Consider the following 15,912-nt stretch of genomic DNA (forward strand, 5'->3'; position numbering starts at 1 on the left):
GTACTTGGTCCTACTTTGCTCTCTGAGAATGCGTCCCAGGAATTCCTTGTTTCCATCTTGCCTTCATGTGGTAGTCCAGGTAGAGCACAGCTGTATCCTGGTCCTCCTGCTCACAAGTTGTCTCCAGACCCCGCCCTCCTCCCTCTCTGTCTCCATCTGTCACACACACAATCACACACACATCCTGGCCCCTCTGCCCTCTCTGGCATCTTCCTTATATTTATTCTGTCCTCCACCTCCCCATCCCCCTGTGCTCCAAGATTGAGCAGGACACAGCACCCTTTCTCCAGACCCATCAGCATCTAAGCTCTCCTGCCTCGCTCCAGCTCTCCTCGCCTTCCTACCTGAAGGGTGTTTACTTAATCTAGGAGCAGAGTGATCTAACTGTTCCTCACTTCTCCCAAATCTCTTGTTTTGGCATCAGCCTTAGGCCTGAGTGCTTTAAGGGCTTATGTTTTTGATATTCAGAATCCTCAGCTCTTGCAGTTCAATAGCTTTGGCTTTTGACATGCCAATAAGAGTTGGCTCTTGGGCCATCTTTCCTGGCTGTGGCCTTCCTTCCCTGCTTGGAGCAAGGGGAGGGCCCTGGATTCAAGGAACCGTGGCGGCAAAGTCTTGGCTTCTATAATTACTATATCAAAATAGTATCCTGTATCAGCAGGAAGAGAATATCACTAATTCAGTACCTACTGAGTGTCAGATATTACAGTAACATATAAAATGAGTCTTTCAGACAGCCTTTGAAATGGGGGTATGATACTGTTACTTTCATCACCTAACGAGAAAGCAGGTGCAGAGAAGGTGAGTTGCTTGAGGTCACACAGCTGGTAAAGAACAAGCCAGGATCAACCCCAGTTTTGTCTGATTCCAAACCCAGGCCCTCCGCACCACGCCACCCTTAGCTCAGAATTGTGAGACAGCGCCCTTAATTGGCTGTGTGATTTTGGATAAGTCAGTTCACCTCTCTGGGCCTCAGTATCCCCCTGTGTTAAGGTAAGGGGTGTGGTCTCAGTGTCTCCGGCTCTTTCCAGCTTGAACTTTCTGTGATTCCCAGGGCCTTGGAAGCCACAGGGTTGCTCTATCAGTAACTCTTGGTGAGCTGACAGGTCAAGAGAAGCACTGGGTCATCTTCCATGACCATGTCCTCTGTTTTCAACTAAATAAGAACTATCCTCTGGAAGATTCTGCTTCCTGCCCCAGGATGTAAAGTTACCCACAGCTGCACATGGACTTAGGTGGACACTTGCTCTGCCCGGAGCAGTGTTCTCAGGGTCAGCACAGGGCGGTGGACGGGGCACCATGCAGTGGAGGCCAGCCTTGCGGGCAGGAACGGGCAGACTGGCACATCCACTCTGACCGGGGGCTGGACTGCACTGGACAAGGGTCTCCAATAAGGGGCGGGTGACTTTGGCCCATCAGTCCTCATTCTCCTACCAGTGCAAAGCCTGACACCCCCTGACCTATTCCTCCAGCTGCAGGCTACCCCCTTTGACCTTTCGCCCCTGGCTTGCTACCCCTGAAGTCGATCTCGACCAGATCCTCCTCCGGATGGCTGCACACACACAAGGAGGGTTCCGGCACACAGTGGGGCTCACCTAGGCTGATTCTTCCTCTGGGGTCCCTAGAAGGAGTGGCCCTGACCCACCTCCCCACCCCTTCCCCAGGGACATGGGGACTGGAACTTTGAGCAGACTGAGGTCACATTCTTCCCTTCTACTTTTACAAACTTCTGAGCCCAAAGAATGGCCTATTCTTGTCCTAAACAGGCTCCTTCCACCTTGGAGACATGAGACCTACTTACAGACTGCCTTTGGTTCTGAGTGTCTGATCTCCTTTCTAGCCAGAGAGCAGGGTTCCCAAAAGATGATGCCTGGGCACCTCATGGCCACTGGGAACTTGGAGCCGGGTAACAGTTTTGAGCAATCACTTCCAGTGGGATCCCAGTCACAAAGCAGCCAGTGGGGAACCAGGTTCCAAACACACGGAAAGGGAAGCGAGGATGTGAATCCAGGAGGACTGAGAGCCGTGGGGCAACTGCACAGGGGGAGGCAGGAAGACACTGGTGGGGGGGGGGGTCCCTCAGCCCTCGAGCACAGGGCACAGGTGGCCTTTCTGCTTTTCGTGTGGCCCCTGTGGCTGCCCGGGAGCCCTGAGGATACAGGCCAAAGGGGACTGTCTGATCTCCTGTGCAGTTTTGCTTTGTATCTAGAAAAATCGTCCAAAGAAGGAAATTCCCTTGGTACTTGTCAAAAGTTCAGAACTTTTAATCAGTTCTTCGGTGAACTGTTATAAGACAGACACAGGCATAGAAAGTGTTTTCTTGGCTGGAAAACTGTGTTGACTATGGAATATGCCTTCCAAGAACCAGGGATAAAAATACATTGTCTGCCACCTCTACTGATAGCATGAGAGGCCAAAAAAGAGAAGAGGAGCTCTAAACCCCTTTCTCTATTTGGGGAAAGGCATGTCCTTATTTGCTGATTTATTGATGATAATGGAATGCAAAGCTGGAAGGACATCCAGCACAAAGATTTTCAAACTCTGCACAACCATAGGGTTATGGGGGTCCCCCTGGGTGTCATCATGCAGGTAAGCAAAGGGCCAATTTCACCCAGGCCCCCCCACCCCCACCTTCAACCAGAGAAGTTCTGCTTTAATCTGGTTCTGTATTTGGGTTATGTCAGAATGGTTTCTTGGCTAAAGAAATGTTTGTTTGGGAGCCCATGAGCTGCTCTAATGCCTTATTTCACAAAGAAAACAAAAAACAAAACAAAAAAGAGGTGCGGAGAGATTGAATGACATGTCCACAGAACGTGAATGGCTGAATCAGGCTGAAAGCCTGGGTCTCTTGACTCCTCACTCAACATTTATTCAACGAGTAGCTGTCTAGCACTGTTAGGTGCAAAGCACTTTGCTTGCAAAGGTAGGAGGGCCAGGATGAGATAGACATGCTTGCTGAAGCCCAAGGAAGTTAGGATCCAGCCGAGTTTAAGATTTGGGTTCCCTGAGCACTACCTTAGTATATGTAAATAGTTTCCTGATGCTAAGAACTGAGATGAAGCATGGTGCTGTAGCTTTCCATATCAATTCAGTCTGCCCCCTAGATCTGGGCAAATGCTTTCATTCTTGTCTTGGAAAGTTACTGTTGCTAAGATACTTCCAGGTTGACAGTTATTTTCTTTGAACACATTGCATTCTGTGGTCTTCTGGGTGCTGTTGAGAAGTCATCTGTCAGTCTAAACGTCATCCCTTTATAGGTGATATGCCTTTTTTCTCTGGCTGCTTTGAAAATCCTCTCTTTGCCTTTGGTATCCTACCATTTCACTACAGTGTATCGAGGTGTGTGTTTTATTTTATTTAATAGCCTTCTTGTTATACATTGTACTTCCTGAAATGATTAATTTATTGAATTCTGTCAGTTCTGGAAAAGTCTTAGTCATTGCTTCTTCAAGTATTGCCTCTCCTTTCTCCAGCTTTTCACCTTCGGGACTTTCCTTAGGTGTATTTTGTACCTTCTAACTTCATCCTCTGTTACTTTTTACTTCTCTTTTGTATTTTCTATTTCCTTATCTCTTTGTGCTTTCGTTCTTAGTAATCTCCTCAGTTCCATTTTCTAGTTTATTCTCTCATCATCTGTGGTGAACCTATTACTTAATTCCCCTACATGGAGTCTTATTTCAGTAATTAAGTTTCACTTCTAAAAGTTCTATTTGTTCTTTTTCAAATCTGTCAGATCATTCCTGGTAATGTTTCTCTCTGGCCAATAATTTTCTTAAAACATTTCTTACCCTGTTACTTTCTGTTTTGTATCTGGAAATTTCAAACTCTAAAGTCCTTAAAGGTCTAAATCTGTTGTATTTTCAACTGACTTTCTCTTATGTTTTCTGGCGTGTTGTCTTTGATTAAGAACTCTGCTTCCTCTTAATCTGTGCCAGTCCCCAGAGCCTAATTTAGGGCACTCTCTTTCAAAGAGGATTTACAATTGCTTCTGCCTGAGCCTGGGAGGGTTCACGCCCCCCCCCCCCGAAGGGGCCAATATTCACCCCTTCCAGGTTGGCTGTGAGGGTCTCAGTTTCACCTGCCTCACCTGGCCCTGTCCCAAGGTTTGATATCTTAATTGATCGCCAGTATGGCGTTTGTCTTCCAGGCAACTCCACCTTTTATGTTTGCTGCCTGCTCACTATTTCTACTTCTGGTTTCAGCTCATGGTTAGTTTGCTGAAATGGGGGAGGGGGTGGGTGGTGAGCAGAGTCCTCAGGATTTTCCTTACATCTTGCAATTTGGCCCTTACAAATAGGTAGTCTGCCACAATGCTGGAGGGAAAAGACCTCTCTCAGTTTAAAGAATCCTGTTTATGGATTCTCTCTGCTGCCACTTTTTGTCTGGATGACTTCAGGTTGAAAGTCCTGTCATCTTGTTCCTTAAGAGATCTGACAGGCTGTGATACCTAAAGAAAAAAACAAATGAGAAGCACTAGCCAAGCTGCCTCTTTGCAGAGAGCACTTCTAGATTTTCTCTTGCTCAAGGAGGCTATGGCCTGGCTCTCCGATCCAGTCTCTGGCCGTTTTCCTTTTATTCCCTCCCATGTTGAAGTCTTCACTTTTATGACAGTTCTGATCCCTTATTTTTAAATAGTGCTTTATAGATCGCAGAATACTTAGACATACACTGTCTTGCCTGAGCTCAGCACCCACCCATCTGAGCAAGGCATCCTTGTCCCCATTTCAGAAGAGGACACTGAGGCCCAGAGAGGTCACCTGATTTGCTTAGGGACATAAATTGTATTCACCAGCAAACCAGGACCTCCACCCATACTTCCTGACTCCAAACACATTGTTTTCCCTGACTAAACCCACTTTCCATAAGTGAGAAAGTAAGTCACGCAATCATTTGTCCATTCATCCAATATTTACTGCTCGTCCGTGATATCACAGGCACTGTTCCGGGTGCAAGGATCCAGTGGACAACAAAGCTCTTGCCCTCATTACGGTCTAGTTGGTGGCAGATAATAAACAAGCAACAGTATGATACCAGAGTGACAACTGCTATGACAAAAATAAAACAGAATATGGAGCTAGATTAAGTAGGGTTTACGGGAATACGGGGCTGGATGAATGAAATGAAGGAAGGCACCATGGGAAGAATTGGGAGAAAAGCATCCCAGGGGAAAGGAGCTGCAGGTACAAGAGCCTGAGGTGGGAAAGCACGTGGTGGATTCTAAGCACAACTGAAGGGCTCTGCCTGCAGTGGCCCCGCAAAGGGGAGAGTGGTGGCAGATGAGACAGAAAAGGGGCCGGGGGAACATGTTAAGGAAGATCAAAGGAAAAAGTTTGAGGAAGGAAAGTCTGACTCTCAGAAGTTTGCTTCTCTTTGAAATTGAGAAGAACCTGTGTGTTGATCGGCACCGGGGTTTTAACACATCTCCCTCTATGTGCTTGTCTCTTTCACAGGCCTACAGGTTTTCCCAGCTTCCTGAAATGGTCATGGGCTCTCCCCCTCCACCTGTACCTCCACGGACTGGCCCGGTGGCTGTCGCTTCTCTCAGGCGGTAACACATTCCTTTCTTTGCCTAGTTTGGAATGTTTGCAAAGGTTTTGGTCCTGTGTGCCCCAACCTGACAGATTTTTTTCATGCTCTGCCCCATTCAGGATACATTACCTGTATAGACAACCACATGCATGGGGCACCCCGAGTACCATGAAGGAAGTAGGGGCCACGGAGGGTTGACCTACTGTCTTAGCACTTAAAATAGAAAGTCTTGTAGAACTCACAATTGAAGAAACCCAAGGTCAACTGCCCCATACCCTGAAAGCCCCATACCCTGACCTTGAACATCTAAACATTACCCTAGCTCAGGTCATCCCAACAGCTGCCTCATCTGGGCACCTCCTGCCAGGTGTGTGCACCCAGAAGGCCCTTTGTTATTGAGGGGTGGGGTCTGAGGGGCCAGGGAGCAGCGTGTCTGGACTCTCACCCTGACTTTTGACTTCCAACAGGGGGAGGCTGAAGGCACAGGAACCCAGATATGTCCGTTGTGAAACACATATTCAGCATTCTCTTTACTCTGTAATAATACAAAAAGCGCACATTTTAAATACAAATAGACAAGAAATAATCCCCAAGAGCACTGGGAAACGTTGGAAGTCGTCACATCCAGGGCCAGGGGAAACAGCCATGCCCTCGGGTGCATACAGGTCTCTGTACCTGTACCAGACCCTCCTGCTGTAGCCTCCCCCAACATGCTAATCACACCACATTTCTGGCCATAGGTCTGACTTCATGAAAATGGTGAAGAGAAATGAGTTTTCCCCCAAAACAACCCTGCCCTCATTTCCAGTGATTGAGGATGCCAAGCTGTGTGTAGACATCACCCTTTGACCCCATTTGAGCTCGGTGGGGTGGGAAGCAGCAGACCAGAGTTCCTAACCTGCCAGTAACTTGCTGTGTAACTCCAGGCAAGGTGCCTCACCTGTCTGGCCCCTGTTTCCTTATCTGCAAATTGAGGGCAACGGTCTAATGATCTGAACTGTTTTGGGAGTCCTCAACGGCAGCTGAGTGTATGGAACACAACCCAGGGATTTTCCTGGAATGGTTTTCTAAACGAGCAGATGGTGGGAAGCCAGGGCTCTGGGAGGGAGCAAACAGGAGAAGGAGGGGTGGAGAAAGGGAGGGAGACCCCACACTACTGAATCTCCAGCACCCACCATGGTGTGTGTGTTGTTAAATCCTCACGGCTTCAGTGTTTGACTTTCCCTGGGGGTCAGTTACTCCTGAGGGTTCTGAGGAGCTTTTCATCCGTCATTTGAGGTACGTTTGCTGAAGACCAGCACCTATTTCTCATTTCTTCTCTTAACCACCAGTCTCCTCCCATGTACTTCCGTACTGTCTGACATCTTTGCCAAATATCAGGAGGTCACTGCCCTCCATATGAATCCAGAGGGTTAAATCAGGGAGGAACCTTCGACATGGAATCATCCTCCCCTTTTATTTTTCAGGTAGGAAACTGGGGCTCAGAGAGAGGAGGTAGCTGGTACCCAGAACTCTGTCTCCCCATCCCACTCCCTTGCTGTGGCTGTTATTCTCTGTGACAGCTGCTTCTCTGCTCAGAGGGTGGCCCTGTGGGCTGGTAGCCTGGCACCTGCTGTGACTGCCTTGCCTCCCTCCATTTTAATTTTAGGAGAGCCCAGAGTGCCTCTGCCAAGGGAAGAGAGGGCCTGGCTAAAGAACCCTTTATACTAGGGGGAGAAGCCATGCCCCCAGCCCCTCCCTAGCCTCCTCTTCTTACATGGCTTTCTGAGCACTAAGTGGAAACAGGTGTTAAAGGGACCAGACTCTCTGCTTGCCTGTGGAACAACAACAACAAAAGCGTTTTCTCATTCATAGTACCTAGAAAGCGCTTAGGCTCCTGCTCCCGGGGGCAGCCTGAACTTCCCAGGGTCTTGGGCTTCTTGCTTCCTGCCAGTAGCAGCAGGAAAAGTCCCTGCAGCCCTGCAGCCCTGCGGGGGTCTCCCGCCGCGGTGTCAGGAGGGGGAGCGACAGCGCACTCCGGACGGAGCCTTCCCATTGGCTGCCGATGATGTCATCACCTGCCGGGTCGACCATCCCCAGAAGAGACCCAGCGCTAATTGCTTGGCTCATTTTTATGTGCAAATTAAGTGTTCTACTCCCCAGAGACACGGAGAGCCACCCTCAGGGGAGCACTGACCTTGAATATCTAAAAATGACTCCAGTTCCGGCCACCGCGACGGCTGCCCCAGGTCTGGGCGTGTTGGCCCCCTTTGTTATTCGGGGGGCAAATCCAGGCCTGAAGACGCTGCCGTCGTCGTAGGGCTTCTTGGAGGCTGAGGCGGACCCCAGGCCGTGACCTGCCCCGGGGACCCCGCCAGCGGTCCAGGGAGGCGACTAAGGCGGCCCCTCTCCCCGCCCAGGTCCACCTCGGACATCGGCAGCAAGACCAGGATGGCCGAGTCCGCGGGGCCCGAGCCCGCCCAGCTGCACGAGAGCGCCTCCTTCGCGCAGGTGTCCAGAGGCCCCGTGTCCGTGGCGCAGTTGGATCAGTCGGCTTTAAATTACTCAGGTGGGCGAGGGGAGGAAAGCCTGGAAGAAGCCCACCCTCTGCCCCAGCCCCTCACCCGCAAAGCCACCCTCAGGAATCAACGTGACTGAGTTCCTGCATCCCCTCGACTGCAGGAGCCCTGGCTAGAAGAGCTCCTGCCTTTATTTCTTAAAAAGATCTGAAATAGAATAAAATATTAAGCTAGGTTACAGTCGGGATGGATGTTCACATTTTACCAGACTTCAAGCCTTAAAAAAAAAGTATTATCTATATCTCTAAAGCATTAAACTATCTACCACCATCTCATTCTCCCTTCTCCTCAGAGGGAATCACAGTCCTTCAGTGGTGTTAGCCTTTCACTAAATATATATTCATATACAACAGTATATATTAATGCTTTATATATTTAAAATTTACGTAAAGGATATAAAGCTTACCTTTCCTTTCGTACTTTGTTTTCTTGACTTAACATTGTTTTCACCAGGTTGCTACACACACATAGCTTTAGCTCGCTTGTTTGCACTGCCATATGGTATTCCATTATATGAAATGCCGGTTTATCCTATCCCCTAGTGAGGGACGTGTTGGTTGTTTACCAGTTTTTTGCTATTATGAACAATGCTGAAATGAACATCAAGATTTGAACATGCCCTACTGGTTTTTTCAGTTTATTCAAACCATACCTTTTAGACTAAAACTGCAAGCACCCGGTTGTCAGCAATTACTAAAGCATTCACTGTGTTCAGAAATTCCGCCAGTGAAATCCAATCCTTTTAGTTCCTTTTCTTGGCTCTTTAAAAAAAAAACAAAAAACCCATCCTCCTGGGAGGAAAACACCTGGACCCCAAGGTGTCATTTCCTCTTGCCAGCAGATCAGGGGTGTTGGGACAGGGATGGGGGAGTTGGTGAAGGCTTGGCAAGGGGAGTTGAGCCATGACTTCTCTAGAAAGCCAGGTCTGAGTCACAGCAGGTGATGCCTCCACTACTGTCTGGGCAGGTGAGCAGGGCTGGGGCTGCAGGTGGAGGTGTGCTACCGTCCCTTGATGCCAGAGTCCTCCCCTGTTTCCCAGCTTCCCCCATTGTGTACATGTCCACCCGTGATCGAGGCACTGGCCTAATCTTGCCTGTCCGTCTCCTCCATGCCAGGCAATACGGTACCGGCTGTGTTCGCCATCCCAGCTGCCAGCAGACCTGGCTTCACCGGCTACTTCATCCCGACGCCGCCCTCGTCCTACAGGAACCAGGCCTGGATGTCCTACGCGGGAGAGAACGAGCTCCCGGGCCAGTGGGCCGATTCGGTGAGACCCTCGCTGATTCCCTCACAACTTGACCTGCTTGACACGCTTCAGGGAGGAAATGGATGCGAGGTTGAGACTGAGTGTCTTCTTATCTCAGGCCCCCTCCCACCAACCAGGTGGCTCAAGTCAGCCATTAGCGGAGACAGTGTGGTGAGTGGGATGTCCTTTGAGGAGTTTGAGAACTGCTTTCTGGTCAGATTCCACCTCTTCCTAGGAGGCAACCTTAATCAGATACCTTTTTATAATAACTACCACTTTTGGAGTAGTTTCTGTGTGCCAGACACCATGTGAGACTTTTTATTTATATTATTTAATCTTCACAAAGCCTATCATGTAGGTATAATTATTCCCATGATGTGTCCCATTTAGCAGATGAGGAAACTGAGGCCTAGTCAGGTGACACGATGTGTCTAAAACCTCACAGCCTTAGTAAAGTGCTAAGCCCAGCATTCAAACCTGTATCTGTCTGGCTCCAAAGCCTTTACTAAATTTGTTCCTTTCAGCTTTAAAATACTGTGAACATTTTAGATGAAATATCAGAAAGTGAAGTATTAGAAACCCAGGACTGAATTACTTTGGATGCAGATCCTAAGGCTCTCTGCCTGTCTTCCAGCTGAAGACTAACTTGACATGGTCCCCTGATTTCTTCCTTCATTACCTTCATTATCCAAGTAGGAGTTTATGGCACAGTGGGCCTGGCCCAGCCTGGACCAGAGAGGAGCAGCAACCAGATGAACCTGAATATTCACACTCTGAGTCACCTGTCAAGGGCTGCCAAGTGAAAAACAAAAAACCGAAAACAAGCAAACAAAAATAGCACAATGATGGTCTCTGGAGTGGGTTGTCCCGGTCCCTGTGTGAGACCATCCATCATGGACGAGAAAGGCGGGCTGTCTTCCTAGGCTGAACCTGAGGGCCCCCTGGAGCTGTATGTCATTTTAGGGTTTGGTCTCAGCATTTGAAATACATCCTCAACTTAGGAAACACTGTTGATGCCCAAAACCTGGGTCATCTTTTCTCTCTGTCCAAACCCCGGAGGTCCATCCTTTCTACTGCTTCAGGTTCATTTCAACCTCAGTGCTGGTGACCGTTCTTATTGTAGTGCTGCCACATTTAAAAGACATCGGGGTAAAACTACCCTCCTTATACTGATAATCCTAATGATCAAAGCTTACCCCTTTAGTTTCCAAAATATTTCAAAATATATGCATCTTGAATTTTAAAATTCTGGAATTAATGAAATCTTTCCTCCTCCTTTAAAAGAGGAATGTAAGTTAATTTGTCTTTAACAAATTATTCAGCATCATTATTATGCCTCACTGTATACTAAATGACACTTACAAGATGGGTGCTGATGGTTTGTAGGATTATTGCCCCTACATCAAACATCTTTAAGCTACTATAATTTTTGGAATTATTACGAGGCTTAATATGGTTTTTCTTTCTCTGATCTTGCTCCCAGCTCACACCTTATATTGCTGCCAAGGTCCCCACTGTCAGAGATATACTCACCCTTCAATATGCTTTTCCCGATATGCTGTTATCTGCAAATGAGGCATGTCTGCGCTCATTAGAAGTGGTTGTAGAGTTGGAGTAAATAAACTCTAAGTGAGTAACTAGAGGGATTCCCTACTGTTAAGTCTGAAGATCTTACTGTGGGTGTGTATGGCATCTGTTTTGCTTGTCTGTGGGCCTATTTTGCTTCCTTTGTCATGTGCCACTATTCCAAACAGCTGAAGTCACTGGGTGTGAGTTGATTAGTTCAGAGTTTGACTCCATAATTCCACTTGCAGTCTAAGTACTTTTCAGGAAGTAGATGATACTTAACTTGTGCTAATTAGGCAGTAAACCTGCAGCTTTGTCGGCTCACTCTCTGCGTGCAGAGTTCCCTGGGTACCTTGCAGGAGTCAGCAGAAGTATGTACAAAACCTAGGCCGTTGTCCTCAGGATGATACTTACAGATGATAACTTAGCCAAGCTTGTGGTGACATCCAGATACCTTTGGGTTCATGTTGCCTTAAAAGTGAAGGAAGAGGAACCCAGCAAATCAAAACCTAACCTTCCAGATGGGATGACTTGATTGCCATGCCACCCCCCAGTGTGGGGGAGAGCTGGTTTCCTATTAGTTGTTTTCACGAGGAAAATGCTTGCTGCAGCCTAAATGGGTCTTTCCTGGAGCCCAATTACCACCTGGAGAGAAGCAGGGCAGCGTGCCCATGCGTGGAGCATGGCAGCCAGGAACCAAGAGGGGAGGTCAGGTGCTTTCTCACAGTGAAAGCACAGGAGGCTCAGAGGGACCAGTTGTCAGCTTGAGAAAGATCCTCCAGTTGGGGAAATGTTCACCCTCCACATCTGTGTGAGAAGAAAAAAGCCCCTACCATCATTTGGATATCTGACCTTCCTGATCCCAGTTATCCAGACATAAAGAGCTAGCTTGCGTAAAATCACCTGGACTTGGCTTAACAAATACGTTTCATCCTTGGTGCTGGATGGAGAAGGATTGGCATGGGGCTGCCAGGCTCAGCGGGAAAGTGTGCTGTGATCAGTAGGTGATACCCACCATGGACACTGGCCAGGGAAGGAATAGTGATTGCCAGCCTGGATTTTGGCCGGCAAGTTGTGATGCAGCAGCCTGCATCTACCACAAGGGAGGAAGAGTGTCGCATCTGCTCATTTGTCCCGCTTCTGAATATTACCCTGAGGCCACTTCAGTGGAGTCAGGTGTCCCTGGCCTGTCCCAGCCACCAGCACCAAGAGGCTTAATGCTGTAGAGCTGAGCAGTCTCAAGATTTGGACACTGACTCTCAGCTGCAGCTGAACTTGAAATGCAGTGAAAGGGTTTGTGGCAGCTTCCTTCACAAACATATGGCCCCAGATGGTCATGATTTCAGTTGTGCTGCTCAGAACCCTAGGTTCTGAGACACTCCTTCCTGTGTACTATGCACAATTCTGGGCACCGGTGCCCAGTAATAAGCAGGTGAGACACAGTTCTGCCTTCACTGGGTGGATGCCTGAGACAGGTGATGGCGTTATGAGCAATGACCTAGAGAAAGTGCACAGACGCACCCTACAGGGAGCCCCTGGCTACTACAAGGCTGGGGAAGTTCTCCCAAAAGGAGGGAGATGAGCTGAGACCTGACAGGCCAGGCCCCTGTCCTGGCCTTGGCACTCTGTTATCCCGTTACCTGTGCATTCCTGGCTTCTGCAGCCCAAGGACTCAGACAGCCTGACTCTGATTTTCCTCTAAGATGCGTGTGAAATAAGCCAGCCCTCGTGTACAAAGACCCACCATTAACACCTATTTGCCACTTTGTCTTTCTTTGCCAGGTCTTATGGGGAAATGAAAGCCCCCAACTCTGGGACATCCATCCCACCACTTCTTCCCTCACTTGGGTCCTCACCGGCTCTCACCTGGCCCACTGAGGTAGAACTCAGTCTCCTCTTGGCCTCCAGGGGGCCCACCCCTAGAGCGTCCTTCCTAAAACCAGCCCCGTCCTCTGCTGACCACATGCGTGGCTCCCCAGCCAGGTTTCTCAGGAGGGGTTGTCAGGACATCTGGCAGGGGCTGGGAAGGGCCTGCTTTCCTGCTCCACAGTCACCCACCCAGAATCTCTGAATCATCCCAACCGCATCTCACTGCATCTTCACCAGAGCCCCAACAAGCATCTCTGTAAAGAATGGAAACATGCTATATTCTTCAGAAGCACTCCATAGGTTAGAAAACCTAACCCCCAGGCTGGCACTCAGTGGCTTTCTAGCCTGGCCTTGCCTGCCTTCCTGAGCTCCTCCCACACCCCGCACACCCTCCCTGGTCAGAACAACTCACTGAACCTCCCTGGGTGCCCCATCCTCTATGGACCACCAAGCCTCAGCATTGCTTTTCCCTCTGCTGGGAATGCCCCTGTCACCTTGTCTCCCTTGAATCAGCCTCTTCGTCTTCCAGACTCAGCTACGCTGCTTCTCCCAGAAAGCCACCTGACTCCCCCCGTGTGTCCCATTCCCTGAGCACCCCGTGCCTACGTCATCCGTGGGCACTTGCCTCGCAGTGTTGCAGCAGACACTGTAGGATATACAGGCTTTTTGTGAGTTAGTGTGCGGCACCACGTCTGTGGGAAAGTCGATGCTGAATTCCAAATCATTGCCCTGCCCTTACCACTAGAAATGTTCATGTATGAAAGCACGGAACTGTGTATCTTCCACTTCTAATGAAAAGAGAGAATTTTTTCAAGAAACCAAGATTATGACATTATAGTGCAGTGACTAACCACCAGCGTTGGAGCCAGTGTGTCTCAGTGGCTTGTCAGCTGTGTCACCTTCAACTGTGACACTGCTTGCTTCAGTTTCCTCTTCTGTAAAATAAGGACAAAAACACCTACCTCCTAGGTTGTTGCTTTGAAAATTAACTGAGATCACATTTGGACGGCCCTCAACACCAGATTCATTCAGTGTTAGCTGCTATCATCAGTGGGAAATCCCTGTGAGTCCTTTGCAGGTCCTTAGAGAACAACATTCTGTTGGCTGGATGGTGTTTATATTAAAAAAGAAGGTTCAGATAGGTTCAGATGTAGGCTCAGGTATGTGCCAACTGTTTGCACCAGGTTTAAAACACCTGTTTAATTCATTGCAACCAGTATATCCGGTGAGTCCAAATCACCTATTTTCCAGAGTCCAGCTTTTGTATCTGTACAATGGTGCATGGCCTTCATTTTCTTCCAAGTCTCTTCATCATCTCCGATCCCCTCCTGCTTCTGATAATGAGTGTGTCCTATGACTTGAGCCCCTCCTGACCCCAGGCCCTTGTCTTCTCTCCTGTTGTCCTCTCCAGGTCCCCCTCCCAGGCTACATCGAGGCTTACCCCCGGTCCCGATGTCAGCAGAACTCGCCCTCCAGGCTCCCTCGCCAGTACAGCCAGCCAGCCGGCCTGCACCCCAGCTTGGAGCAGGCCCCGGTGCCCTCCACGGCGGCCTCGCAGCAGAGCCTGGCGGAGAACGACCCATCCGACACACCCCTGACCAACATCTCCACGGCTGCCCTCGTGAAGGCCATCCGGGAAGAGGTGGCCAAGCTGGCCAAGAAACAGACAGACATGTTTGAGTTCCAGGTCTAATGCCTTAGCCCCGTGGGACTTCCAGACTCAGAGGAAATAGTCTTTGGGTTTCTCCAGCCTGGCGTGATAGGACTGGAGACAGACGATGCGTGAGTCTTTCTCAGCCTTGGTTTCTAAAAAAGTGAACAGTGGGGCTTCTGGGAAAGAGGAGACTCTTGAACAACTGGATTCTCGGCTGATTCAACTGATTGTCAAGAAGTCCCACATGGGACCATATGTTTGATACTCTGTTATATTAGATGTTCAAAGTGTGGGTGTATTTCCCTCTGGAGCCTTAGTCACGAGAGACACTCACTCATCTGCAGATTCCTGTCCAATGCCACATTTTAATAAATCACCAGAAGGGGGAGAACATAGCTCTATCTTCGGTGACCTCTGCATGTTAACTCTGTTTCTGTGTTCAAGGCAATGCAGGCGTGTGATTAAGCACCAGACTGTACTCTCATTCAGCCATGACTGTCATCCTTCAAATCACCTCTGGTCTCTAAGGGAGACACTGACTCCAGCCAAGAAACTTGAGTCCTTTTCTTTTAAAGGTTCATATTCAAAGTCAAATAAATTGGATGAAAATCAGTACTGTCAATGACTTCACCTATAAATAGTCCTGACTCTTTTTTCCCCTCTATTAATTCAACAAAGGCCAAGAAAGAGAGAAGATGAGAGGGAGTGATGGATTTGTGTTGACAGGTTTTTGAAAAGGTGTTGTCAGCTTGGAAACAGAGTATTCTGCAAGTTGGGCTCCAACTGAAAGAGAATCGGTGCTAAGAGCTTTTAGGATCCTACAAAAGAAAAACAGTTTTTCTTTGCCCTGCAATGAAGGAGGCCTGAGAACGAAGCTTCTCTCTTTTTTGGGATAATAGACACATTGACTTTTGCAAGAAAACCTCTGTCTCTTCAACAATAACATCCAGCATGTGCTGCCCAGTGGTACGAAAGGAAATAGTCATTGATGCCTATTAGAAGCGGACCAGTGGATCCAGTCTCCCCAGGCTGCAGCCTCTGTTTATAGAAGCTTCTGAATGTAGAAAAATCTGTTGATTTACGTTTTAATGTAAATAACATTTTTAAAGGCGTATGGAGCTAGCCAATCCCCTCCCACCCTCCTCCCCGTAGTTGATAGACATAGGAGGACATGTGCCGAAATGACAGGCTTCTGACCTTGGGACCGTGATGTTGTAAATCACCCTCCCTGGCGTGGCAAGCCGGCCCCCAGAGCTCTGGGTGGACACTGCCTTGCAGCCCCGAGACACCACACGCAGAAGCAAACAGCTACTGACTTCAGGGAGCCCAGGGGAGGGGACACCGTGTTTCCCTCACCCACTTTGGGAGCTGTGCTCAGTGTCGGGTGCTTTCTTGGTGTCTGTTGGAGAGTGAGGTCCTGTCCTGCCTTCCCCCGTGACCCATCCAGCTTCAGCTTGCATCCATTCCCTCTGAGCCCATCTTTCCATTCT

General features: G+C 48.8%; 1 protein-coding gene across 1 annotated transcript in view; it reads left to right on the plus strand.

The window, feature by feature from the left end:
* Positions 1–14,461, plus strand: part of KIAA1549L (KIAA1549 like) — a 235,837-nt gene extending 221,376 nt beyond the window's left edge. The window contains 4 exon segments of the mRNA XM_032488437.1: positions 5,451–5,548; positions 7,929–8,077; positions 9,203–9,354; positions 14,180–14,461. Of these exon segments, the coding sequence (XP_032344328.1) occupies positions 5,451–5,548; positions 7,929–8,077; positions 9,203–9,354; positions 14,180–14,461 (681 nt within the window).
* The last annotated feature ends 1,451 nt before the right edge of the window (positions 14,462–15,912 follow it).

The sequence above is a fragment of the Camelus ferus genome, chromosome 10, assembly GCF_009834535.1.
Source record: "Camelus ferus isolate YT-003-E chromosome 10, BCGSAC_Cfer_1.0, whole genome shotgun sequence".
In the NCBI taxonomy this organism is placed as follows: domain Eukaryota; kingdom Metazoa; phylum Chordata; class Mammalia; order Artiodactyla; family Camelidae; genus Camelus; species Camelus ferus.